The sequence below is a fragment of the Zootoca vivipara genome, chromosome 8 (assembly GCF_965207765.1).
Source record: "Zootoca vivipara chromosome 8, rZooViv2.hap1.1, whole genome shotgun sequence".
Lineage (NCBI taxonomy): Eukaryota > Metazoa > Chordata > Lepidosauria > Squamata > Lacertidae > Zootoca > Zootoca vivipara.
The window spans coordinates 4,080,340-4,108,187 of NC_142591.1; the positions used below are offsets into that span (position 1 = coordinate 4,080,340).

General features: G+C 45.7%; 1 protein-coding gene across 1 annotated transcript in view; it reads right to left on the reverse strand.

Moving 5' to 3' along the window:
* The window catches only part of PFDN1 (prefoldin subunit 1), a 31,889-nt gene extending 11,241 nt beyond the window's left edge, over positions 1 to 20,648 (reverse strand). Inside the window, exons 1-3 of the mRNA XM_035103464.3 lie at positions 20,602 to 20,648; positions 14,546 to 14,712; positions 2,744 to 2,828 (exon numbers count right to left, since the gene is read on the reverse strand). Coding sequence (XP_034959355.1) covers positions 2,744 to 2,828; positions 14,546 to 14,712; positions 20,602 to 20,634 — 285 coding nt within the window. The 5' untranslated portion in view covers positions 20,635 to 20,648. The remainder of the gene's footprint in view (positions 1 to 2,743; positions 2,829 to 14,545; positions 14,713 to 20,601) is intronic.
* Between the last annotated feature and the right edge of the window lie 7,200 nt (positions 20,649 to 27,848).

The following is a 27,848-nucleotide window of genomic DNA, read 5'->3' on the forward strand; positions in this document are numbered from 1 at the left end:
GACCTTGAAAGATGTCTGACCCAAGATCTCAGAAAGCTGCTGCCAGTTGAAGCGGACAATATTGGACAAGATGTATTAATTCCATAGGAGTAGCTTCAGGGCTTCATTTGCACGCGGTGCCAAGCCAACTATGTATGACTTAGTGTGAACATGCAAGCATGCTGGTGCAATTAGTAAATCATGGCAGCTTTGCTTCTTCCCCACTTCTGCTGCCACCATGCTATGGAAGCTAAGCCTTGGTTTGGTTTAGCATTACAGCCCAACTCAGGCTCATGGTTTGTCTCCCCCAAGCAAATCACAAGTCACAAGTCGCAAGTCAAGAATAAGCCTTGGTTGCAGCTCACTGTTTGATGTGAGACAAACCATAAGCCTGAGTTCAGACATAACACTGAACCAGACCATTGCTTTATTCCTCAGTTGGGAGAGAGAAAGCAGGCACCGTTTTCCTACTGTGCATCAGCACACTTGTTTGTTCATGCTAAGCCAGGCATCCCCAAACTTTGGCCCTCCAGATGTTTTGGACTACAATTCCCATCTTCCCCAACCACTGGTCCTGTTAGCTAGGGATCATGGGAGTTGTAGGCCAAAACATCTGGAGGGCCGCAGTTTGGGGGTGCCTGTGCTAAGCCATAATTTGGTTTAGCATTATGTGGGAACCAGCTCATTATGCCCTAATCCTCAAAATCCATTCTTTGTGGTTTCTTTCAGTGGGTCTTGCTGCATCTTTGTCTTCTACATGAACCACTACAAGACCAATGCCTCTATGTTTCTTTGCAGAAAGTTTTAATAGGAGGATAAATATTTCATACACAACATGCTTCCAGATGTGTATGAAATATACAGTCGGATAACACTGTCTTGGAGTCTGCGTGCAGACACCTCCAAAAACCTCTTAACTGCTACTAGAAGGCAGTCATGCCGATTGCAGCAGCAGGAAGTCCTTGAAAAATCTCAAAATCTCAAATATATGAGCAGGAGAACTTCCCAGTTGCTCAGGTTTCCCTACAACAGCAAAAGAGATGGCTGTTATAGGGAGCAAAAAAGTGAGTATGTGTAATACAAAAGCTGTTAGGACATGCCACAATATAGCACAATATATTTCTTCCAAGAAATACACTTGGACATGCTTGGTGGTCTAGCTCAAAAATACAGCCAATATATTAACCAATGAGGAGCACTATCCAGAAAAAGAGAAAAACATGGTTTTTGGATACTCGACACATGGTTTTTGGACACTTGGTTCTGAAACTGCTGCAAATTCATCAGCCCATGAATGATGTGGGAGGTTCTGTCACACACCCAAGAAGGATCAAGACAGAAGATTGTGCCTCTAGTATGAGGCTTCATCAACCTAGACCAAAGTATAGGACAACTGTAATAATGGTAGAGTTGGAGAGTATGCAATGAATTAACTAGAAAAAGTGGTATGAACAAAATCTAGCTGCCACCTCCCTGAACTATTCACTCCTAAAATCCACTCTGTTTCTGGCAAAATTTAACCTTGTCACAGCACAGATACTTCATAGGCTATCATATGGTTCAAAGCAGAGATGAATAAGCCAGCTCTGCTGCCTCAAGGTTATCAAGGCTGCAACTGAAGAAGAGGTCCAACAATTTTGTTTAGCTCAGCAAGCTCTCTGGAAGTTCAAAAAGTCAAGTACCATTTCCTACCACAAACAGAAGCTTAGCAGAAGGCATAATGTATGAAGACTCATTATACAAAACTAACTATACAACCAGCCAAAAAAAAAAAAAAAAAAAGAGGAAACTTTGTTCAGAATACTGACCCTGAACCCCAATGCCGACTGTTCTAGCAATGAGGCTGTGGCCATCATCATGGAGAAATGACAGCTGTTATTTCCAAATGCACTTTTGAAAGCGGAACAAATATAGCTCGAACATGTCTGCCATTTTTCCTCTAGGCCATCTGACCTGCACTGGCCGCCAAGGGTGTCCTTAGCTGCAGAGTCAAGCAGACTTTGTCTTCATTTGATGAGACCTGACATTCAGCCCCAAATGTTATTAAAATGTTAGCTTGCTTCATATCATTAACACAGTTGTTCCTGAACGTATCTATTCCCTCCTTTCCATTAAAATAGCTAAAAATAGATGTTCAAAGACTAGGAAATTGCCAGAAGCTCTCTCTCTCACTACAAGTCCTTTTTTTTAAATACTCCAAGAATATATTTGCCATGCCAATATTTTTGCCAAGGAAATGTTAAGGTGAACAACTCACTGATTTGGGCATGACTGAAAGCTCTGAAGCTGAAAGAATCCTACAACAAGGTATCAAAAGGGTGTCTGGCATGTCTGCCCTTTCATATCCTTTTCTGCAGTGGGTGGGATCTCTGCCCGTTTCAGTACCTGCTCCTAGACTGCTGCAGCTTGAGGATATGCAGGCACTACAAATTTGCCCACTGAGAGTGAGATGCTGGTGATCTCCATGTGACCAATTAGGGGGTTAATAAATGAAAACCATAAGCCTCTTGTTCCTCTAATACAATTGTGAGCAATAACTTATTACACACATGAACATGGTTCACATTATCAATTCACAAGCGATGAAGAAACAGCACTGTGCAGTTAACCCCCAGCATCACTTCCGTCGAGACAATAAGGGAGCACTCCTTATTGGCACAAAGCAAGCAGGTGTAAGTTAAGTCTGCGTTGGGACAAAAGGCAGTATAAAACAGAAAATAAAAAATGCAATAAATGGTTGCCAATTTAGCAACCCCAAACTTACCTCTAATTCCTTAATTTTCTCTTCTGCTGTTTTTTGTTTGTCTAAGAGTTGGCTATGAAGTACTCCTTTGGACTGAAGGATGAACCTACAAAGTGTGAAAGAAAAGAAAAAGAATATGGCAGTATATTCAGCATTCATGAGTTGGTGCTGTAAATAACCAAATAAAATCTTAATGAAGAGGACACAGAATTCTACATTGACAGGCTTGTCTTCCATTCAGACCATTAAGTCAGCTTGTCTTATGAACCTCTACTGGAAAAGGCTTCTGTATATTCTGTACAGCAGGACTGCCAGATGTTGCTGAACTACGATTTCCATCATCCCTGATGATCACCCAGTCCTCCCTTGCCATTTGTAAGACCATAAAAAACAACCGCTCCCTATTTTTCCCTCCAAGAGCTTCCTCATAATTAGAGGGATTATCCAAGCCTCACCATGGTTACCCAACAGTCTACACCCTCCAAGGCTTGATGCTGACGATAGCAACCTCCCAAGATTTGCCTCTCTTCTTCTAGCTTCTCTCCTTGGGGATAGACCTTGGGGATATCATAGAGTCATAAAATCACAGGATTGTAGCGTTAGACAGGGACTCAAGGGTCATCTAGCCCAACCCTCTGCAATGCAGGAATCTCAACCAAAGGATCAATGACAGAAAGTCCACAACCCCCCCAATAGTCAATTGAATCATTTTTGGCTCTCTAGTACTGGTGCTGTTGCTTATTTTGGTGGTTTATGACACTTTACTTTTATTGCTGGTTGTCTTATTGTGGTGTCTGCTTTCCATATTTTAATGCTTTTATTTTAACATCATTTTACCAAGAGCTGCCAAGAACAATGGGCTGACATCCACCTCATTTACACAGCCGAAACTAGAGACAACCCCCTATTTGTACTGGGGCTGCCTTCTTTGCCCCCATGCATGTCAGTGGAGCATGCATAAGCCCGCCCATCCCCAATCTACCTTCTTTTGGGTCCAAAATGACTTGCACATCAGCAGTCATGCATCAATTAGTTATATAATAAACTGATTAGGACAAGATTTTCCTAGAACCTTGTTGTACAACGCCCTAGAAATGTGATATGACCTGCCAGAAAGGAGAACTATTGCTCAGTTTACTACTGATACACAGACACTGAAAAGTTGAGCAGACAGGTGCATACCTGCCTCTACTGTTGCCACCTTTTCCCACTGATCTTGCTCCTTTACCTCTAACAGCAGTGGGGCATGCAGAAATTTGCCAGTTAAAGCTTTCCCCAGCATGAAGACACAGTGATTTTTTTGGGGGGGGGGAGAATCACCTGTTAAACTTCTTGTAAAAGGCATAGGGACAGATGGCAGTTTTTCCCCCAGGAGATACCTGTTCTTGGGGTATGGAACGTAATTTGCCTTACATCTAATATTTCCATTAACTTGCCAGGGGGCAAGGCTGGTCTAGAGCTCTAACATATTATATTACTTAAGTAAACAGAAATAACCATACAGCTTCCAAATGGGACTTCTTGCATAGCTAGACACTTAACTAGAGGGTAGATTTATACCATTGTTCAATGTCTTAAAAAATATTGTGGAGCACCTCTATAAAAGTGCTTGAAATAACATGACATTGACAAAGGAAGAAAGGGTTTGGCTCTGAAATGCTATCAGAGCAGAATTAGGGGGAAGGCAAACCTTATGAATATTCATTTATAAAGGGATTCCATTTACACTTTACAGTACATGTAAAAATTATTTGAAAATTCAAGAATAAAGCTGCATTTTAACAAGATGCATCCCAGCATCAAAACAGAATTAATGCATGAAGACTTCCACTTCCTTTCTACCTTCGTTTCCACCATCCTTTAATGCAACAAACACCAAACAAAAGTATAGTTTTGCCTTCGTAGGTTTGTTGCCTGTGTCAGGGCCTGTGCTGGCACACATCTTCTAACTGTGGTTAAGTAAGCAACAAAGGCCTGTAGGATCATGCAGCCCCTTCCCTTGCAGCACCTTGCCTCTAGCCCCTTTCTTTTCTCATGTGAATCCCACATCGCCTGCCGCCAATTTTAACATTTATTTATGTAGTGCAGGCATCCCCAAACTGCGGCCCTCCAGATGTTTTGGCCTACAACTCCCATGATCCCTAGCTAACAGGACCAGTGGTCAGGGAAGATGGGAATTGTAGTCCAAAACATATGGAGGGCCGAAGTTTGGGGGTGCCCTGGTGTCGTGTGTTAATTCATTGTGTTGCTTTATTTAGCATTTAAAAGTATTTAATATAAAAACAATCAATAATACTCTTACATTTAAATTTGTTTCTAATAATATGTATAGTTCAACATTTTCTTGTATCTTGGTAACACCAGCACATGATAAAAACACTACACTTTTCAATAAAAATATGACTGAAGAGGAATAGGTCTCTAGTTCAGTATGGTCTATACCAGGCATAGGCAACCTTGGCTCTCCAGATGTTTTGGAACTACAACTCCCATGATCCCTGACCACTGGCCCTGTTAGCTAGGGATCATGGGAGTTGTAGTTCCAAAACATCTGGAGAGCCAAGGTTGCCTATGCCTGGTCTATACTGACAGGCAGCAGATCTCCATGATTGCTACCTGGAGATGGTGGCAATTGGACCTGGAACCTTCTACATACAAGGCAGATGCTCTGCCATTAAGCTGCAGCCCTTTCCCTCTGGGGCAGGCATCCCCAAACTTCAGCCCTCCAGATGTTTTGGACTACAATTCCCATCTTCTCCGACCACTGGTCCTGTTAGCTAGGGATCATGGGAGTTGTATGCCAGTATTTCACCTCCAGTTGCAGTTTCACTTTCTTTTAATAAACCGACCACCTGTCTCCTTGATCCTTGCCCATCCTGGCTAGTAAAAGCAAGCCGGGAAGGGCTGGGCGATGGGCTCTGCGGGGGTGGTGAACGCTTCCCTCTGCGAGGGAGCCTTCCCAGACCCGCTGAAAGAGGCGGTCATTAAACCGCTTCTTTGAAAAACATCTTTAGACCCGGCCAATATGGCCAACTATCACCCAGTCTCAAATCTACCATTCCTGAGCAAGGTGATTGAGTGGGTGGTTGCTGAACAACTCCAGGCACACCTGGAAGAAGCGGACCATTTGGATCCCTTCCAGTCAGGATTCAGGCCTCACCATGGGACTGAAACTGCCTTGGTCGCACTGGTCGATGATCTCCAGCGAGCTAGGGACAAAGGTGAGAGCTGTTTCCTAGTTCTGCTGGATCTCTCAGCAGCTTTTAACACCATCGACCATAACATCCTTCTGGACCATCTAGAAGGGTGGGGAGCTGGGGGCACTGTCATACAGTGGTTCCGCTCCTTCCTCCTGGGCCGTGTTCAGAAAGTGGTGGTGGGGGGTGAGTGCTCAGACCCCTGGGCTCTCACTTGTGGGGTGCCTCAGGGTTCTTTCCTCTCCCCCATGCTTTTTAACATCTACATGCAGCCGCCGGGAGAGATCATCAGGGGGTTTGGGCTGGGTGTTCATCAGTATGCGGATGATACCCAGCTTTACCTCTCTTTCAAATCAGAACCAGTGAAGGCGGTGAAGGTCCTGTGTGAGTGCCTGGAGCCGGTTGGAGGATGGATGGCGGTTAACGGATTGAGGTTGAATCCTGACAAGACAGAAGTCCTGTTTGTGGGGGACAGGAGGCGGGCGGGTGTGAAGGACTCCCTGGTCCTGAATGGGGTAACTGTGCCACTGAAGAACCAGGTGCGCAGCCTGGGAGTCATTTTGGACTCACAGCTGTCCATGGAGGTGCAGGTCAATTCTGTGTCCAGGGCAGCTGTCTATCAGCTCCATCTGGTACGCAGGCTGAGACCCTACCTGCTGGCGGACTGCCTCACCAGAGTGGTGCATGCTCTGTTTATCTCCCGCTTGGATTACTGCAATGCGCTCTATGTGGGGCTACCTTTGAAGGTGACCCGGAAACTGCAACTAATCCAGAATGCGGCAGCTAGACTGGTGACTGGGAGCGGCCGCCGGGACCACATAACACCGGTCCTGAGAGATCTACACAGGCTCCCAGTACGTTTCCGAGCACAATTCAAAGTGTTGGTGTTGACCTTTAAAGCCCTAAACGGCCTCGGTCCTGTATACCTGAAGGAGCGTCTCCACCCCCACCGTTCAGCCACTGAGATCCAGCACCGAGGGCCTTCTGGCGGTTCCCTCGCTATGAGAAGCCAAGTTACAGGGAACCAGGCAGAGGGCCCTCCCACCAGAGGTCAAAGAGAACAACAATTACCAGACCTTTAGAAGGCATCTCAAGGCAGCCCTGTTTAGGGAAGCTTTTAATGTTTGATGGATTTCTGTATTTTAGTATTTTGTTGGACGCCGCCCAGAGTGGCTGGGGGAACCTGGCCAGATGGGCGGGGTATAAATAATAATAATAATAATAATAATAATAATAATAATAATAATAATAATAATAAATATATATAGCTGCCCCAAAGGTTCTTTTAGGAGAGGACCAAAATATGATACATATCAATATTGTCTAAAACTCCATATTATATTATTTGCTCCCCTTTTGATGCAATTATACATTTAATATTTTTAATAAAAGCTTTCTTTCAAATTTATACTGATAGCTTGTTAAACAAATTGCCATGTCTAGTGATACCTCATGTCTCAAATCTTTTTTCCATTTTAATTATAGGTGTTTGCTGAAATTTTTTTTCATCAATGAGCATTCTGTATAACTTGCTCGATAGTTTTTGTGTATGGACATTCAACAATAAACTTTCAAACTGTTATTCTCAGCAATGGCCATACTTCATCGCTAAACTATAGGCGATTTTCCTTAACTGCAAATATATGGGGGAGATGCAGGGTTCTTGCATTTCACAATTGATTGCATAATATTTAAAAATCACCTCATTTTTAACAAGGGTTAAATATTAGATGGATAGTAATATTAACCAGGAATAACACCAAAAAGCATTCCTCCTTAAACAAGATTGGAAACTTCAGGTGGTTCCAGGCCCTTGTGGTGGCAACACTTGTCCATGTTGTGATGAGGTAAGAAACCCCAACAGGGCAGCTTCACTAGGAGCTCTCCAAGGTGCTGTTCTGGATGCTGAACTTGTAAGCTTTGCAATTACCCCTGATGTGGCAAATACTTACGGTCCAATGTCTCTGTGCTATGCCTGACACTGCTACAGTCCTGTCCCTGGATTGTTTAGAAACCCTGGAAGATCACATTTCGAATCATGTGGAGAGCATAACATAGATAGATAGATAGATAGATAGATAGATAGATAGATAGATAGATAGATAGATGATAAGGTAAAGGTAAAGGGACCCCTGACCATCAGGTCCAGTCGTGTCCGACTCTGGGGTTGCGGCGCTCATCTCGCTCTATAGGCCGAGGGAGCCGGCGTTTGTCCGCAGACAGCTTCCGGGTCATGTGGCCAGCATGACAAAGCCACTTCTGGTGAACCAGAGCAGCGCACAGAAACGCCGTTTACCTTCCCGCCGGAGCGGTCCCTATTTATCTACTTGCACTTTGACGTGCTTTCGAACTGCTAGGTGGGCAGGAGCTGGGACCGAGCAACGGGAGCTCACCCCGTTGCAGGGATTCGAACCGCCAACCTTCTGATCAGCAAGCCCTAGACTCTGCGGATTAACCCACAGCGCCACCTGGGTCCCTTAGATAGATGATAGGAAGGACTTAAATCACCAGCATATATCCTCACAGTTAGTTGATCTCAAGGTTACCAAAAACAGTATCTTTCATCCAACGCCTGGGTGAACATGAATTTTGTTTTTGTTTCATTGTTAAATTTGTTGAAACGTTAATAATGAGGGAGACAGAGGTGTGCTCACAAGGAAAGACATTCCATAAGGCAGGGAACTGCAAGGCAGCCCCACTAACAGTTAATCATAAGGCCCATCAGTTGATAACAGAAGTGATCTCCGTGCTTCTGTTTGATTCTGAATCAGAGGCACAAGTGTGAGATGTGAGAGATCCGGCTTGGAAGCAATACAGCGGGCCAACCACTTACACAATGGTTCAGTTCCAGGGGTCCAGGCACAAAGGCAAAATCATGTAAAGCCACAAAACTCTGGAACCACCCTCTGCCCTGAACAACCATCCTTACCTGTCTGGGGCAGACTTTGCCCTCAGCCTTGCTTACTGGGCTCTGGGAAGGTATCACAAGGGCCCTGGCATGCTTCCAGAGACCTGACACAACCTTCCCAGAGCCCAGTAACTGCTTACATCTATGCAGTGGGTTTATTATTATTATTATTATTATTATTATTATTATTATTATTTAGCAGTCATGTGCCTAAGGTCATGATTTCATAAGTAGATTACATTTGAGTTGTGGGCTCACTGTGCATATGAAAAGGATCTAAGTGTTTTAACTGGTCATAAGTTGAATGAGTCACCAGAACTATGTGGCTGCTTGAATAGCTAATGCAATCCAATGTGGTTGAAAGAGCTGGGTATGTTTAGCCTGGAGAAGAACATGATGGTCTTAAAATATCTGAAGGTCTGTCTCACAGAAGATGGAGCAGGCATGTTCTCCACTGTTTCAATGACAGAACTAGAACCAGTAGGTGGAAGTTGCAAGAAAGAAGGTTTCCATTTAACACTAGGAGAAACATCCTCACACTAAGAGATAATCAACAATGAACCAGACTGTGTCAGGAAGTGGTGGGCTTTCCTTCATTGGCTATATTGAAGTAGAGACTGAAAAGCCATCTATCAGGAATGCTGCAGGTACATCCTTCATTGCTTTAGAAAAAGAATCCTGCATTGAGCAGGCATTGGAATAGATGACCTCCAAGGTTGCTTCTGTCACTATGATTCTATAACAAGCCCAAAATAACCCCTCTGCAGCACCACAAATCCAACTCAATGGTGTAATGTTGGAAAGTGTCAATCACTTCTCCCACCTGGGTAGTTATCTTTCCACAATAGCTGACACTGATGTTGAAATCCAGCATCGCCTGAGCTCTGGGAGTGCAGCTTTCTCCCGGTTGAAGTGTAGAGTATTTGAGGACCGGGACATTCGCAGGGAAACCAAAATGCTTGTTTACAAAACTACCAACCTTACTGTTGGTGAAACATGAAGAACAGCCTTTACAAAAAGGTGTCACGGACTTTGAAGATGTCAAACTCAGGACGAAAGGGAGAAAAATGCTAAGAGAAAGGCACATTTGGCAAACCCTCACCATGATCAACTCCTGCCCACAAACCTATGTCCCCACAGTGGAAGGACATGTGGATCCAGAATTGGCCTCCACAGTCACTTACAGACACACTGTTAAGCCTGTGTTCACGGAAGACATCTTATTCAGCTATGAGTGATCACCAAAGACATCTTATTCAGCTATGAGTGATCATCAAAGTCTATAAGACAACAATGGAAAATATACCGTGTTTCTCACATTTTAAGACACCGTCTTATATTTATTTTACTCAAGAAAATAAGCCTATGGCTTATTTTCGGGGGTTGTCTTATTTTATTTTTTTTACTAACCGGTAAGTTGCTGCTGCTGCTCAAGCGCCGACAAAGCGCCCCGCAGCGCGCGCCGCATGGAGCCCCAAGCCAGCGGGACCCGCTGAAGCGCCGACAAAGCTCCCGGCAGCGCTGCACAGAGCGCCCTGAGCCGCAGGAGGAGCACTGTGGCTCTCGGCCTCTCCGCCGTCCCGTTCCTGTCTCCGCCGCAGGCACCGCCGCCTCCTGCTCCCACCCGGGGCGTCCCAGGCTTCGCCTGCTCGGCAGCGCTCCATGCAAAGCCAGGGGCGAGCGCAATTCCACCAGGAGGTTCCCTCCGCGGCACCTGTGGAGACCATAGAGGAAAGGCGCGCGGCAGACACACCACTTCCGTTACCCTCACCCACTCCTGCTGCGGCTCACCCGCCGCCTCCTCCCTCCCGGGGCGTCCCAGGCTTCGCCCGCTCAGCAGCGCTCCATGCAAAGCCAGGGGCAAGCGCAATTCCACCAGGAGGTTCCCTCCGCGGCACCCGTAGAGACCATAGAGGAAAGGCGTGCAACAGACACACCACTTCCGTTACCCTCACCCACTCCTGCTGCGGCTTGGGGCGTTCTGTGACAAAGCACACGGCAGCGCCGCACAGAGCGCCCCGAGCCGCAGGAGGAGGAGGAGGATTCAAAGTGCTACAGAGCACTGCTGGGTCCCGCTGGCTCGCCAAAACACCCAGCAGCGCGCGCCGCGTGGAGCCCCGAGCCAGCGGGACCCAGCAGCACGCCCTGCTGAAGCGCCGACAAAGCGCCCAGCAGCGCCACGCGGAGCACCCCGAGCCAGCGGGACCCAGCAGTGCTCTGTAGCACTTTGAATCCTCCTCCTCCTCCTGCGGCTCGGGGCGCTCTGTGCGGCGCTGCCGGGCGCTTTGTCGGCGCTTCAGCTGGGTCCCGCTGGCTCGGGGCTCCACGCGGCGCGCGCTGCTGGGTGTTTTGGCAAGGCCCTCCAGAACTGCACTTACAGTAGCACTACGGCTTATTTTCGGGGTATGTCTTATATTTTTTCAAAGCATGAAAATTGTGCCATGGCTTATTTTATAGGCACGTCTTAAAATGTGAGAAACACGGTAGAGGGCAAGCTACACCTGAAGTCAATCTCTCCTAAGTCACTTCTTATGTACTAACATGACTGTTCCCCTTGATAGCTATATCTTGATAGCCAATCTGACCTACATTACTGTATACGTGCAGCTGATCCCACCTCTGCCACCAGCATGATGCGAACCCCCTCCATAGACCCCTTCTGTATCTAGAAGGGTTCCGGCACCTCTCTTCCTGAGTGAAATGAGACCCAAGTAGTCTGTATCCTCCTCACAGCTTCTACTTCTCCTGGCTCAAACTCAGCTCTCCAGTTAACTCCTGTCTGAATATTCTCCCAAGACACTAAAACACTGTTTTCCAACCTAAGCTCAGAGACTCCTTTCTCTAGCTGTAGACATTTCCCTCTGAGTGGATGTTAAACACACAGACCAGAACCAACTCCCAACTCCCTCCTGCACTCTATTAAAGAATCTCTGAATCCTCTCTCAGAAATCACTCCTTTTAATTCCCCCTCAAAGTGCCATCACCCCTCCCACTAGCTGTCTTGGTAGCCAATCATACACAAAAACTATCGAGCCAATCAGGGAGAGGCCCCAGCACTCTGATGGAATTCTGAGGGACTGCATCACCAGACTCTGGCCTGATTCAAACCATCTTCTTCACAATATGCATACATATGCACCAGTCTTTCCCAAACTGGTGCTCTTCAGATGTTTTAGGCTACATCCCTGCCCACTGGGAGCTGCAACACAAAACATCTGGAGAGCACAAGATTGGGGAAAGCTGATACATATATACAATGGCTTGAATCCTAGATTAAGTAAACTTGAGAAAGTTCAGAGTAATAAAATTTCTTACACCTGCCTCTACTGCAACTACAACCCACCAGAAAGATCTCTTTGCAGAGTGCTTCCTGGACAATATGGGGTGGAATGCAGGCAGAGGGAAAGATCAGCCTAAATTGGGTAGACCTCCAACTAATTGTTGTCAATTCCTCACTCCCTCAGAAGGATGCCATGTCCAATCCCACATTGTTCAGAAGGATCCACTAACCCTACTGAGAGAATTTTTGAGGGTTAAATGTGGCTGCAGAGAAACAGGCAAAGACAGGAAACTTTCCTTCTGTGAATTTTTAAAAATTCAAGCCAATATCTATATAAAATAATGCATCCTGAATACAGGTTTTTATGGATCCAGCCCTAAAAAGTATTGACAAGAACAACACTATTTATACAAAGAAAGCTAGCAATGCATGGTGGGGAATGATGAATTGGTGCATACTATAAGCAACTAGTATCCATTGCTCAGAAGATAGTGCAGGCTTCTGGCATCTTGCCAGTACATTTTAATTCTGTGAGTTCATATTCTTTTGAAAGACTTGTTATGTAGCCTGATACACTCATCCACACCAATGTCTAGTTTTGCTGCTTAAGCTATTTGTGAACTGACGACAACATTTTACTTTGAGAAGTATGATGAAAGTTCAAAACACACAGTGGTCCTGTCTGAATCTTTGCAGATGTTTCCCTTTACACCATCTGAGCACAAAGATAATCAAAATAACTTGTCAGAATACTTATATTCCACACATTGTAAATCTCGTGGAATTTCTTACCTTGAGATGTTAAAACTGAAATAAAAAACTTTTTCACTGGAACTGTTCAGTTATGGGGAGTCAGTCCTATAATCTGTTGTGCACTGTTAAGACCTACAGCTGGAATTCCAGCCATGGAACAAGGTTTACACAAGTGCTGCTTAAGCTCAGCCTCATTATCTGCACTGCTGCAAGATTAGTCATTGGGTTGCTGGACTAGTACTCCACGAACACCAAAATGTTGCCACAGGGTAAGTGGGAAAGAAAGCAATGATCACCCCAAAATTCAGGACCACCACCCAGGAAAATTAAACTTGGCACATTTCCAGTTCACTGAAAGGTAGTATCTTGGGGTAGAGAATCTGAAACCTATAAATTATAAACTATAAGACATAAAACAATTTCCCCACATTCTGAAACTCTTATCAACTTCATTTTCACCGGATTTCACATCAGAAATTCTCTCCTTTTCCAATATCAATTTTCCAATATCAATTTGCAATAAGATTTTCAACTCTCCAAATCTGAGCATACTTGCCATCAAATATATCAAAAAGGGACTCCAAAAGGATAACAGAAGCAGTTTTTAAAAACAACCCATTTTTCACTCCAAAGGAGAGAAGCAAAATTCCAAGTAATTCTATAATCGTCGATTTAAGAGCCTAGCAAAATACTTTCTATCACCAATTAAGTTACAATTCTCACCCCTAATTTTCACGAGAATATATCCAACTAACTCCAGTTAATACACCCACTGAAATCAATTTATTTAAGTTTGCCATGTTTATTGATTTCAATGAGTCTACTCTGAGTAGGAGTTAGTTGTCTAGAACCCATTCTTATCTATCAGATAGCTGGCTCTTGCACCTCCCTCCCCACATCCTCACCATTCCCACTACCACCAGTTCCCATTCTGCTGGATTTAACGAACTACAGGATCTCTCCAGGAATAGCATTACACATACAACCTCAAAGCCCGGCTTATCATTACGGCAGAAAAATTGGGCACTAAGGTTCCAATTTGCAACTACACATTGCAAAGCTATTAGTCTGTTTTCGATGAAGATATTATGACAACATTACATAAACAACACATTTATAAAGCTTAGAAATACAGATTATTTAAGATTTCCCTCATCAACATATCTGGAATTTCCTAACATTCAGTTTTCAATACTGTACTTCAGAGTGTGGCATAAGCACTTCCAATATACGAATGTTTAGAATTTTTTTAATGCAGTGAAGAATTAATTCAGAATCTTTAGAACCTATGAAGACAAATAAAAGTTCTCTCTACTCATATCTCATATTTCAGCCATAGAACACTACATGTTAGTGAGAGTCCTTGTACATCAGAAGGCTATGGCTGAAACTATATCAGGTTTACCCTGGCAAGTATATTTTGGCAGGTATAACCAGAGAGTCACACCAGCAAATGTTTCCACTCAGTTCTGATTTAAGTTTACCTGAGGCCTAAAATGTTTTCATTCAGTTCGGATTTAGTCTAATCAGGGTTAGGTAAACAGTGGCATTCCCCAACCTGGTTCAGCTGTGAAAATATGGCAAAACAGATTGGTTGGAGCAGTATTAAAAGTACACAAAAGGTTTTCATGGAGTTACTAGTTGCCAAGTCCTTCTGAAAGGGAACCAGTGAGACATTTACTTACATTCTTCCTACACCTTCATACATTCGGGTTTCATCAGCCAAAGTCATAATCTCTGTATCAGTAAGATGGGCGTGCTTTTTTGTCCTGTTCAGTTGCTCTATTTGCAGATCTGCCAGTTTCACTTTTTGCTGGGTATCAATGACCTTGGCTTGAAGTTCTGAAAAAGCCTGATATGGAAAGCAACAGCATAAATGCAGCTACAGTTAGTAAAGCTATCAATGACTGACTTCACACAGAGTTTCAGTGTAGTTGTAAAGTATGCATACAGTAAACCCAGCATGGATTTCTCAAAAACAGATCATGCCAGACAAATCTCATTTCTTTTTTGACAGAGTTACAAGCTTGGTGGATTAGGGGAATGCTATGGATGTAGTGTATCTCACTTTCAGTAAGGCTTTTGACAAAGTCCCCCATTATTGCAGAAAAGCTAGTAAAATGTGGGCTGGATGAGGTAACTGTTAGGTGGATCTGCAGCTATTTGACCAAACCCAAAAAGTGCTCACTATTGATTCCTCACCATCTGGGGGTGGGGAGTGACAACTGGGGTGCCGCAGGGTTCTGTGTCAGGCCAGTTGTTGTTCAACATCTTTATAAAGGACTCGAAAAAAGGAATTGAGTGGATGCTTAACAAATCTGCAGAAAACACCAAACTGGGAGGGGTAGCTAATGCTGCAGAAGACAGAATCAGGAATCAAGATAACCCTAACAGATTGGAGACCAAGGAGAATGCGACAGCTAGACTGGTGACTGGGAATGGCCTCCAAGATTATATAACACTGGTACTGAAAGACCTACATTGGCTCCCAGTATGTTTCATAGCATAATTCAAAGTGTTGGTGCTGGCCTTTAAAGCCCTAAACAGCCTTGGCGTGCAAGAGCCAGCTACCTGAAGGAGCATCTCCACCCCATCATTCTGCCTGGACACTGAGGTCCAGCACCGAGGACCTTCTGGTGGTTCCCTTGTTGCAAGAGGTGAGGTTACAGGAAACCAGGAAGAGGGCCTTTTCAGTAGTTGCACCTATTCTGTGGAACACCCTCCCATCAGATGTCAAGGAAATAAACAACTATCCAACTTTTAGAAGACATCTGAAGGGAAATAAACAACTATCCAACTTTTAGAAGACATCTGTTTAGGGAAGTTTTTAATGTTTAAATAAACAACTGTTTAAATAAACAACTAAATGTTTAAATAAACAACTATCCAACTTTTAGAAGACATCTGTTTAGGGAAGTTTTAAATGTTTGATGTTTTATTGTGCTTTTAATATTCTGTTGGGAACCGCCCAGAGTGGCTGGGGAAACCCAGCCTGATGGGTGGGGTATAAATAAATTATTATTATTATTATTATTATTATTATTATTATTATTATTACCAAGATGATCAAGGGTCTGTAAACCAAGCCTTATGAGGACAGGTTAAGGGCTTTGGGTATGTTCAGCCTGAATAAGAGACTGAGAGGAGCTATGTTAGCCATCATCAAATATCTCAAGGGCTGTCACATGGAAGATGGAGCAAGCTTGTTTTCTTCTGCTCTGGAGGGTAGAACCCGAACTAATGGCTTCAAGTTACAAGAAAGGAGATTCTGACTAAACATAAGGAAAAACTTTCTGTGTCTACTATCTCCCCAGTTCACCTCTTATATCTCCTGACCAGATTCAGCCAACTATTGAATGGATAGGGAATTTACCCCTGGCTGCAAGGACTGTCAAGAGAAGGAAGCAAAAGCTTCCAGCAGGGGAGAGGAACCATAAACAACAATAATAATTGCAATTAAAAAATAACAGTAATAATAATACTCTGCCCATCTTGCTGGGTTGCCCCACTTGTTACCATCTCTTGAAGATGACTAGGAGCTCAGGAGTGGGAGCATGCCTACTGTCCTCTACTGTCCTATTGATTACCGCTACAGGGAATGCAGTTCTCAACAGAAAAGGGTTCCCCATCCCTACAGCCCTTCCAATTTCCCCTGCTGCCACCACTGATTTTTCCCTGCCAACAAAAATACATATGTGATCTTCCCCAGCCATCAACACTGTATACAACACACCTTTCCACACCTCCCTCTGTCTGCATCCCCCCCCCTATGGCTTAACAGCATTTATCATCTGATGTGCTCCATAGTCTGCCTTGTGACAGCAGATACCAGAGCTGCTTCAAAGCATCTGTTCTGGCAGCTATGCTCAGAGGACCAACCACAGAGTGTCTACTTAACACTCTACCTGGCATGCTATGGCCTGGCATCACAGGTCAAAGTCAGTGGCAAGTACATGCTGTTGAATCAGACAGAAAAAGTCCTGGAAAGCATGTATGGGGGGGAGGGAGAATTGAGAAAAGAAATGAAGAATAAGTGACAGAATGAGCAACTGGGGCAATGCAGTGAAGTTTTAAAAACGGGGCATATATAAAGATGGGTGACAGCAGAGTGAGATAAAGCAAATGTAAGGCAGAATGAATGGATGATGGATGAAGCACATGCTTGTGAGTCTGAGAAAGAAAGGATGGATAAACTGATTGGTCAATGAATGGGAGAAGCTGGAGAGCAGAGAACAGGCAACCACTTTTGGCTTTGGCCTGCCCACTCCCAGCTCCAGCTCCTTCCACTTCAGGTGTCCCAGCTCTGGACCATTTTCCCTTGAGGGAATGTGTCCAACTTCAAAAAAAGGCTGCCCACTCATGACTTACAGCCTATGGATCAACAGTCATCAATCAAAAATGTATTAAGTAACAGTATCAAATTAATCAACAGTAATATGATTACATTGAAAGTAAAAATAATTCTCCAAGAACTAAGCAGCTAGGGTATATGGCCTCTGCTACATCATCCCTCTGTAGCATTTCTATTCCTCTCCAGTAAAACAGCTGGCCTGACTCATTCATTGACATTTGCTTAGCTAGCCAAGCATTCACCAGGCCACCTCCCTTCATTCAACAAGCAGAGAAAGTTTGTCCTACCCAGCAACAGTAGGTAGGGAGGAAACTTAACACCATTTATTGCTGTGGAGGGTAAACTACTACAGAGCTGTTAATTGTTAACTATATGACCTAAGAGTGAAAGTTCTCAGTGAACTGGGCACCTAACATCCCCCCACACACTAAATGCATATTTAATATATCAGTTGTAATAGTAATAGACAATGGCAATGCTATCAATATATCTTCCAAAACCGCTTTGAAGTTCACATCATGATAACTGTTTCATAATATATGACCTGGCAATATATCACAAATTGCAATGTGTAGGAAGGCTGGGCAATATCTGGTTTTCAACATCGCAATATATCGCCAGCAAAACACTGCAATATATCACCAGCTAAACATCACAATGTCTGAAATAAGGGTGGAATTATGCAGAGGTGAACAGGGTAACGTACTGGCAATGGCTACTATTTAGGGGTCTAAAACAGATAAATGATGATATTATCAATCACCACACAGTCACTTTCATCAGCAGGAAGCCAAAATGCATCCAAAATACATCACAATATATCACAGTGTCTGAAATAAGGCTGGAACTATGCAGAGGCGAACAGGCAACTGCTACTACTTAAGGATCTAAAACTGATAAATGACATTATCAATTGTCACACAGTCACTTTCATCAGCAGGCAAGCCAAAATGCATCCAAACAGGACTTTTGGTTTTGGGCTTGGCTAGCACTATGATGAGTCATAGTGAAGTAAAATAATCTGGGACTGACAGTAGGTTTGCTGGGCAGCAGAAATGGTGGTGGCCTGGCGGTGGCAGAAACAGTGGTTGTTGCAGTGGCAGGAGGTGGTGGCAGAAACCACAGCCATTTTGCGAAGCTGGCAGGAGGAGGTGACAGAAGCAGTGGCCTGCAAGGCTCTGTTGCTGTTGTGGCAGGAGCCTGGCAGCAGTGGCACAATAATCAGCTACCTGCAAGGCCTTGCCAGGGTGGTGAGAGGCAGTGGCAGATGTGGCATCCTGCAAAGCCATGTTTCAGAGATGGGAGTTAGAAGCAGAAGCAGCGACAGCCTGCCAGGCCAGGCCATGTTGCAGTGGTGGGAGATTGCAGCAGAAGCAGGGGCGGCCTGCAAGGCCATGTCGCAGCAGGAGAAGTGGTGGCACCCTGGCAGCAGTGGCACAAGCAGCAGCAGCCTGTGAGGCTTTCTCATATTCACAGGAGCAGCAACATCCTGCGAGGTCTTGTGGTAGCAGCAGCAGCAGCAGTGGTGGCAGAAGCAGCAGTGGCCTGAGAAGCCTCACCGCGGTGGAGAGAAGCAGCGGCAATAGCAATGGCGATATGTGAAGCTTCATGGTGTTGGGAGTTGCCTCGCTGTGACAGTGAGAAGCAGCAGCAGAAGCGGTGGTCAGCGAAAGCTCGTAGCAATGGCAGGAGGTGGTAGCGACAAAATCAGCATCGCCACAGCAATCCAGTAGTATCGGCGGCAGTCTGCAAGGCCTCATTGCAGCAGCACAAATAGTAGCAGCCTGCGAGGCCTGTCAGCAGTGCTGAGAAGTGGCAGCAGCCTGCGAGGGCTTGCCAAGGCAGGCTGTCCCCTCTTCTGCCCCTGCCATCACGAAGCTTGCAGGCCGCCTCTGTAACAACACCTTGCAGGCTGCCACCACTTCTGCAACTACCTCCCACTGCTGTGGCAAGGTCTCACAATCCACTGATTATTGTGCCACTGTTGCCAGGGTGCTGCCACTTCTACCGCTACTTCCTGTTGCCACGGTGAAGCCTTGCAGGCCAGCACTGCTTGTGCTGCTGCAGCCATGAGGACTCGCATGCTGCTACTGCTACCACCTCCCACGGCTGCAGTGAGCTCTTGCAGGCCATGGCAAGGCCTGGCAGGCTGCTGCCATTTCTGTCACCGCCACGACGAGGCCTGCAAGGTTGCTGGAGTTTTTGCTGCTACTGCCACTAGGCTACCTCCGCTTTTGCCACTGGAAGGCCTTGCAGGCCACTGCTACTTCTGCTGCCAAAAGGCCTCACAGGTTGTTGCCACTTCTGCCACTGCCTCGCACCGCCATGGCGAGGCCTCACAGGCTGCTGAGTATTGTGCCATGGCTGCCAGGTACTGCTGTTTCTGCTGCCATGACATGGCCTCGCAGACTGCCACTGCTTCTGCCACTGCCATAAGGCATGGAAATTAAGATGGGTCCCCCTTTACTTTTCTTCTGGTGCGTGACAGAATAGGCCTTACCCTTAACCCTGACATTTTCAGAGTCTGGAATAAATTTATGCACAGGTTGGGAGAGAAGTAAAAAAAAGAGAGAAAGCTTACCTTTTCTCTCCAAATGAAATGTAATGTAATGAAGCTGAGATACAGGGCAGCCAAATTAACTTATTTCTATATAGTCTTTATTTTTGAACCTTTTAAATAATATTGACAGAAGAGGCGTGGCGATGCAATTGGTGGTGGCGGGCACTGGCTTACATGATTTGAAAAGGAGCTCAGCCAAATTCATGGAGAGCAGATCGAACTACCGGTATTAACAATAACATGAAAAGAATAAGAAAAGGCACTAACTAGACTGACTTGAGCAGGTAAATAGGGAGCAGGGATACAAGTCACAGAGTGGATACGTTTATTTGTATTGTTTGGGGTATACGAGAAAACCCCAATAAAAATATTCGGGGGGGGGGACTATTTAAGCTACGATGGTTACATGGTTCACAAACACCCTCCCTCGGGATGCCAGTGGCTGGGGCAGCGGATTGGGGGGGGGGGGCTGAAGAGTGTCTTCCCGCTTTCACCCAGTTGAGAGAAAAGAGCGCACGGGGCGAGAAGGCCTGGGAGTAAATAAAGATGGGGAGAAGACTCGTGGGTGGGCCGGCCCTGACTGCAACTCCCACCACCCCCAGCCAGTACGGTCAGAGGCCGAGGATGATGGGAGTTGTAGTCCAAGAGCATCCCCCCCCCCTCGAGACCCTCCCGCCCCAAGGTCTGAGAAAGGCGGGAGCGCTGAGAAAATCCCGATAGCCGCGTGGCACCCCCCGAACAGGGGCTGGCGACCAGCGAAAGCCACCCACGGCCTTTCCTGCTTCGGGAGCGGCCTCGGCCGGCTTCGTCCCCGCCCCGCCGTCAGGTACCTTCTTCAGCTCCAGATCCACGGGCGCCGCCATCTTGCCTGCTCTTCGGGGTTTTTTTCTATTTCCGAGGACCTGGTTGCGCATGCGTACTGGGGGCGAGGCTTTGCTCTCCTTGCTTCGCTGCTGCTCGCGCATGCGTAGTAGAAGGGTGGCAAAAGCGGACTTTGTCCGGGGCTGGGGAGATTATAGTTACAAAATTGTATACACGTAAATCACAAAACATGACACGGCTAATCGAAAATGGGTCACTAGGTGGGTAAAATACTATCCTGACGGCCGCTGAGGACGCAGACCGTCTGCGCTTCCTTTGCCGTCTACAGTGGTTAGTTTTTGAGTTCAAGGCAAGCAGTGATCGGAAGTGAGCCGGGCTGTTCTGGGGATCCCCCACCTCCGTTGGTTCCCTGCTGCAAATGGATCCTGCGAAGTGATCTGCCTTTCTTTTGCTGCTGAAAGGATCACAAGGAGGGATGGGGAAACAGTGATGTTTGGCTGCCTCTGCTTAGCTAGGAAGAGCCAGTGCTTGAGAAAGCACAACCTCTGAGCATAAATCTCCTTTCCCGTCTTGCATGCCCAGCCTTTCAGTTGCGTAGAGAAGGGGGGATGGGTATGGGCGCGGTGGGGGGGCTGTCCCTCTAAATCAAGTAAATCAATAAAATAGTTAACTAACTGAGGTTCTGCCCTCCCCAACTTGAAGCCTCCCCCCCCAAAAAAAAATCCTGGCTATCCCTATGGGTGGGTGGCTTATGTGGGCCAACTTTTATTAGCTTGTTGTTGTTAAAATTATGTCAAGTTTCTTCTTTTTAAAGCATACACTGTTGAGGTGTTGGGAAGCTGCTTGGACTATGATGATCCCTCCTTACACGTTTCCAAAAAGATAACAGCTGCAATTCAAATTAAAGTGATTCACTAGAAACAAGCAAGATCCCATCTGTAGCATAATACTGAGGTACATGTTAGCAGCCCCTGGGTTCTGTGGTAATCATTATAAAACTAAAATAAAAAAATTCCTTCAGTAGCACCTTAAAGACCAACTAAGTTTTTATTTTGGTATGAGCTTTCGTGTGCATGCACACTTCTTCAGGTATCTTCAGGGTGCCACAAAGATACCTGAAGAAGTGTGCATGCACACGAAAGCTCATACCAAAATAAAAACTTAGTTGGTCTTTAAGGTGCTACTGAAGGAATTTTTTTATTTTACTTCGACCCAGACCAACACAGCTACCTACCTGTATTATAAAACTAGAATGTTTTTCCCTTGGGCCAAGATGACTTTTTTTTAAAAGGAAACAATTTGATTGGGTGTTGTTGTTTTTTACTGGTAATTTTAGTTCCCATATCAAAGGCTGACAGCTGTGCCATGAAGACCTCAGCAGACTTCACAGTTTTAAGAGTATTGTACTGTTAATACTTTGAAGGGAGCGTTGCAAGGAAAACCATCGTATGTATTGTAGGAAATGAGGTGCATGATTCATTTGTTGGCACATATTCCTCTGAGTCAGAAACTTTGCGCAGTGATAGAGGGTGCTCTGCAAACTGAGGGATCTCTCTTCCAGATGTCATGAAGCCAAGATGCTTCTGGCCAATGCCCTTTCCACTATTTTTGAGGTGCTAATTGGAAAAATCCCAGCTGCGGAAGTTTCAACAACCTGCAAACATCCTCCTTGGAGTAAATGGAAGGAAAAGGAAGGGAAATGAAACCCAGCCTCCCCTCCTTCTCTCTAGCCACAGCCTTGATTCTCTTGGGCAGACTCAACTCCTTTCTTACATTTCTACTGCATCTATACTTATGTTATAATGGGGGTGGGGCAGGGGGGGAAGAAATGTTAGTAAGGCAGTTTCTGGATTCCCTCTGAATTGTGAGGAAAATAACTTAACTGGCACATGAAGGGTAGCTAATTTGCTGTCCTCAAGCGGACACGGAGCAATGGATTCAAACTACAAGAAAGAAGAGTCCGCCTAAACATTAGGAAGAACTTCCTGACAGTAAGAGCTGTTCGACAGTGGAATTTGCTGCCAAGAAGTGTGGTGGAGTCTCCTTCTTTGGAGGTCTTTAAGCAGAGGCTTGACAGCTATATGTCAAGAATGCTTTGATGGTGTTTCCTGCTTGGCAGGGGGTTGGACTGGATGGCCCTTGTGGTCTCTTCCAACTCTATGATTCTATGATTCCAATTGTTTATTCATCCTGAAGGTCTGCTGCCAAGCAGAATAGTCTTTGTTTCCCCTAGAGGTGACTTGCTACTTAGAGGTCATCTTTCTAGTGCAGTTTCCGTTCCTTACTTTGAAAGAGAGAAATTTATTCCCTTGTCATTAAACATTTGTCAGCGCTGCAAAATACTGCATTTGGCAAGACGCCTGTGTTGTGACTCCAGACCAGCACTTTCTGACTAGGAACCATGACTGTGGGTTTGTGGATCATGCCCATGTCCAAAACACCAAACACTGATCCTGTGAAGATTAACAAATGCAGTAAAATGAGTCAGAATGAATTTTGCTGGAGGTGCTCCTTTTTCCGGCCTCAGTTGTATAGGAAATTAGCAGCAGAAAGAGAGGAAGAAGCAAAACAATGATCTGAATGCCTCCTGGCATCGCTTTCAGGTTACAGGGACAAGCATGGTCTTTATTTCAGCAGGACAGGAAGTAATATGTTGATTGTTTGCTCCTCAGAGTGAGGGAAACTACCTCAACAGCAATGTGTGCTGCTAAGGTCACATTCCTAACTAAGTCCTACAGCCCTTTTGCAGCTACCAGATGCACATTCTAGCACAGCTACGTCCTCTGCTTAGGTACTCTGAAGTACCAAGTTCAGTGAGGCCACCTCCCAAGTAAGTGTGACATTTTAAGCTGCAAGATCCATAAAGTCCAGGCAGTGCTACAAAAGAAAGGGGAAGGCTCTGTTTCGAAAGACAAAAAGGGGGCTTAGCCCACTATCATAATAAGTCAGTTTAGAGAAACTGCTTCTGAAATGCCAAACTGTCTTTCAGCATTAATATCAAGAGCCAATTTGCACCCGTGTAGATTAGGAAGCCAGGGACCCAGGTGGTGCTGTAGTTAAACCACTGAGCCTAGGGCTTGCTGATCAGAAGGTCAGCGGTTCGAATCCCTGTGACGGGGTGAGCTCCCGTTGCTCGGTCCCAGCTCCTGCCAACCTAGCAGTTCGAAAGCACGTCAAAATGCAAGTAGATAAATAGGAACTGCTACAGCGGGAAGGTAAACGGCGTTTCCATGTGCTGCTCTGGTTTGCCAGAAGCGGCTTTGTCATGCTGGCCACATGACCTGGAAGCTGTATGCTGGCTCCCTCGGCCAATAATGCGAGATGAGCGCGCAACCCCAGAGTCGGTCACGACTGGACCTAATGGTCAAGGGTCCCTTTACCTTTACCTAGATTAGGAAGAAGGGAGTTTCCTACAATGCTACCCCCCATTCCCCACAGGGCTTGGGTGAGCATCTGCAAGCTGCCTTCTGCTGCCCGGGATAATATTGTCTCAGAAACAAGAGGCAATGCTTTCTCAAGAAGTTTGCCTTGTGGTTTGGAGGGGAGCTGTCCCTTAGTTTTCTGTAATGGCAACCACAACCATCCTTCTGCTATCTCCCCTTCCTCAAAGTGATTCCATTGCCTGGTAGTGTGCCATCCTTCCCCTTGTTGCCTGCTGTCTTTTGCCATGGTCTTGATCAGGCATCTCCAAACTGCAGCCCTCCAGATGTTTTGGCCTACAATTCCCATGATCCCTAGTTAACAGGACCAGTGGTCAGGGATGATGGGAACTGTAGTCCAAAACATCTGGAGGGCCGAAGTTTGGTGATGCCTGGTCTTGATGGTCACTCTTTCATGATCTGATTGTAACCTCATATTGGCTTTTCTATGTGCTGATTCAATCAGGGAATGCTGTGGCTGGTGACGAATGGGTTCCCCTCCCCCTTGCCCTTGTGTTTTTGACCCTGACTCGGTGCCCAGGAAAGAAAGTGCCAAGATGTGCTTCATAGAGGAGGTTGAGCGCTTGCATTCCTGCATATTTTCATGTATATCATGTTTGGCAAATGCTCTATTCAGCCTCTGTCCCAGCAGACAAAGAGGGGATCAGCGTCATCAGACTGGAAAAGCTGCTGGAGCTGAGGGTCTCCGCTCCGTCTGCAGCAGCAAGGCCAAGGGTCAGGCAGTGCATGTAGAAAGAACTGGGGAGTATTCTTCCATGGTGGCACATCTAAACTGAGGACAGAAAACTCTTTCTTGCTTCTAGCACACAGGGGGGGGGTCTCTCTCACCACTCCATCTCACAGCCACAAGGGGCAGGGAGGGGGCCGCACTTCTATGGACATGCTGCACCTCACATCTCCCAAGCACTGCAAAAGCTCCACTAATCCCACTGCTACCACCGAGCTGTTCTGGCTACCACACTTCTGTGGGGGCCCAAATAAAGACTTCTGATGCCATGTACTCAGAATCCCTAGAGAAAGGTCACATATTTGGGTACAAGCAATACTGATCTGCAGGGCCATCTTAAGCATATCCGCCGCCGTGGTGCAAAGCTCCCTCCGGCACGCCCCCCCATCCCCATTTCCCAGAGTTTTTAAAGGAGGACGGCGCTGCCGGCGGGGTTGGAGGAGGCAGACAGCGGCTGGAGGGCGGCTCCTTCGGCGGGGAAGAGGCGGAGGCTGGACGTCATGCCTGCTGGCTCAGCTGGCTACTTTGTGCCATGGTGGCCATGGCAGATGGAGGCTCCAGGTGCAGCGCTGCTTTGGCGCGGCATGGCAGAGGTGGGTGAGGGTGGCGAGCTGATGCCAGGTGGTACCGCGTCCAGCCTCCGCCTCTTCCCTGGCACCCTCCAGAACTTGCCAACCTGGCGCCCCGCGCCACTAGCCTCTATGGGTAAGACGCCCCTGCTGATCCGGGGCCTGCACTTGGCTCTCTTCCCAAAAACTAAAAGCTGCAGAGGAAAAAAAGATGTAATGTTAAAAACTGGTCGACTTTGAGAATTCCTTCACAAGCAGAAGGCCAGACACTCCAGGTCTCCTTATTTTCCAGGCACAGTCCCAGATTTACAGAAGCCGTCCTGGTTTCTTCATTTGATACTGAAATGTCCCACTTTTCCTTAAGACGTCCCTATTTTCATCATGTTGGAGGGTATGGAGTTGTGTGACTCCCCCAAGTGAATGAGATAGATAACTACTGTATACAAATTTTAGAAGACATCTGAAGGCAGCCCTGTATAGGAAAGGTTTTAAATGTTTGATGTTTTATTGTGTTTTGATATATATTGGAAGCCATGAGTGGCTGGGGCAACCCACTCAGATAAAATTTCCGGTATTAGTATCATTATGGAAAAGGATGTCCCTATTTCCATTGGATAAATGTGGGTGCGTATGGAAGGCGTTGGCTCTGCTGGGGATTGCCCTAGGGCACTATGCCACTCTCACTTCTTTAGATCCAGATTTATTTATACGTGAACAGCATTAAGGAAGTTTCAAGAGAGTAAGAAGAGGCACGTCACCCATGTATCTTTGCTGTGCTGGCAGGGACCAATGGGAGTCAAAGTCCAACGATGTGTTGTCTGCCATAGAATTTTAGAATTGTAAGGGGCCTCAAAGGTCATCTAATTCCCTTTGAATGCAGGGTACAACACTGGTATGGCAATTATTAAGTCACAATATTTGCCTTGTATCTGTTGGAAAGTAACCCAATCTGTTTCGGATCCACCCTCACCCCTTCTCCATTGACTATAATGGAGAATTTAGAAACAGCTATATAACTTTCCTCCTTTTCACAGATGTGAATGAAATCTGCAGGCGAAGTTGCTCCTAAAGAGTGGATTCAGCCTGCCAAATTATGGGCAGATCTATCTATAAGTGTTTGTACAAAGAACCTTTAAAAACAGTAAAAAGAGAAAGGCTCTTAACTTCTCCCAGAACTGGGTACAACTTTCTGAATCTGCTGAATTTCAGAGTGGTTGTCCCACAAGCCCTGACTCTTCAATTGGGTGGGGGGGGGGGAGAAATAACCACCCCTGGATTTTTGTGGACAATCGGTCAGAAAACTAGTGACACAGGGATGTGCCCCCCTGGGCAAGTGAGAGGCTCGCAATGAGCAACACAGTTGCTGGATTACTTAAAGAACAAGCAGGGAGGGGGAGGGGGGAGAGGACCCAGCAAGGGGAAAACTTTAATAATAAAAATATTAATTATACTGCACAGCAAGAATCCAACATTGTGAAACCATAGGCACCCCAACACTGAAAAGAGGAGCGTGGAACTTTCAACAATAACACCGAAGGGAGGGGGGCAACAGGAAATGGAGAGGAAGGGAGAGCACAGTGTTAGAATTTTACAAAAACTAAGGAAAAAAGAGATAACACAATTAAAGTACAGTAGGGTTTGTTTTGTTGGAAAACAGAGGTTAGAATGAAAAGGAACAAATAAAGCACATGAACTACAAGCTGCACAAGATGAAGTGATTTAGGTCTTCCAGAAGCCATCTGCACAACTCATACACTTAAACCGTCCAGGAAATATTAAAACTGATCACGCATTGCACTTAAAACATGTTTTGCAAAAGAGCTTGTTGGGACCTAATAAAACCTAAACCTTGAAATCTGTTTTCTTTTTCTTTAACTGTAAGAGGTACTTGGAAGTGGAGCTGACTGAGGTGGTGGGCTCTGCTTCCAGGATGCCAAGGCTAGAAGGTCCCCTGTGAGGGACGCAGCAGCTAGGATCTCTAATTGGTCCCCCAGGCTAGAGGTTCCCACACCACTGCTTTAGCATTTGGGCGTCTCCTTAACTAAATTTTCCATCTCAAGATCATCCTGCACATTTTGGTCAGGAGGGAAACCGTATGTAGCCATTACTACTACAACATGGCCTGACATTGCTATCCGCAGTGATTCAGTGGAAGAGTTTGTTCCCATTTCAGATTTCTCATTTGTTCCCATCTGTGTGTTGACTAATGATGAAGTACATGCATGTCTGAACCAAGCTTCCATCATGCAGAACAGAATAAGTCTCCTCAGCTCTCTGCTATCAGCAGCAATACTGAGAAGAACAGTGTTAGAGATTCAGTACAGTACTGTACTGCTTTGCTGGTAGACAAAGTTAATTATCTTACTTTCCCACAGGCAAATGAAAAACCCTTGGCTTGTAAACACTTTGACTATTGTCATGCTTTGCGGGTTTGGAACAGGGGAAGGCTTCATGCCCTATTACTAATCCTATGAGCCAGTCTCCATTGTTAACCACCCACGGCGATTATTAACATAAAA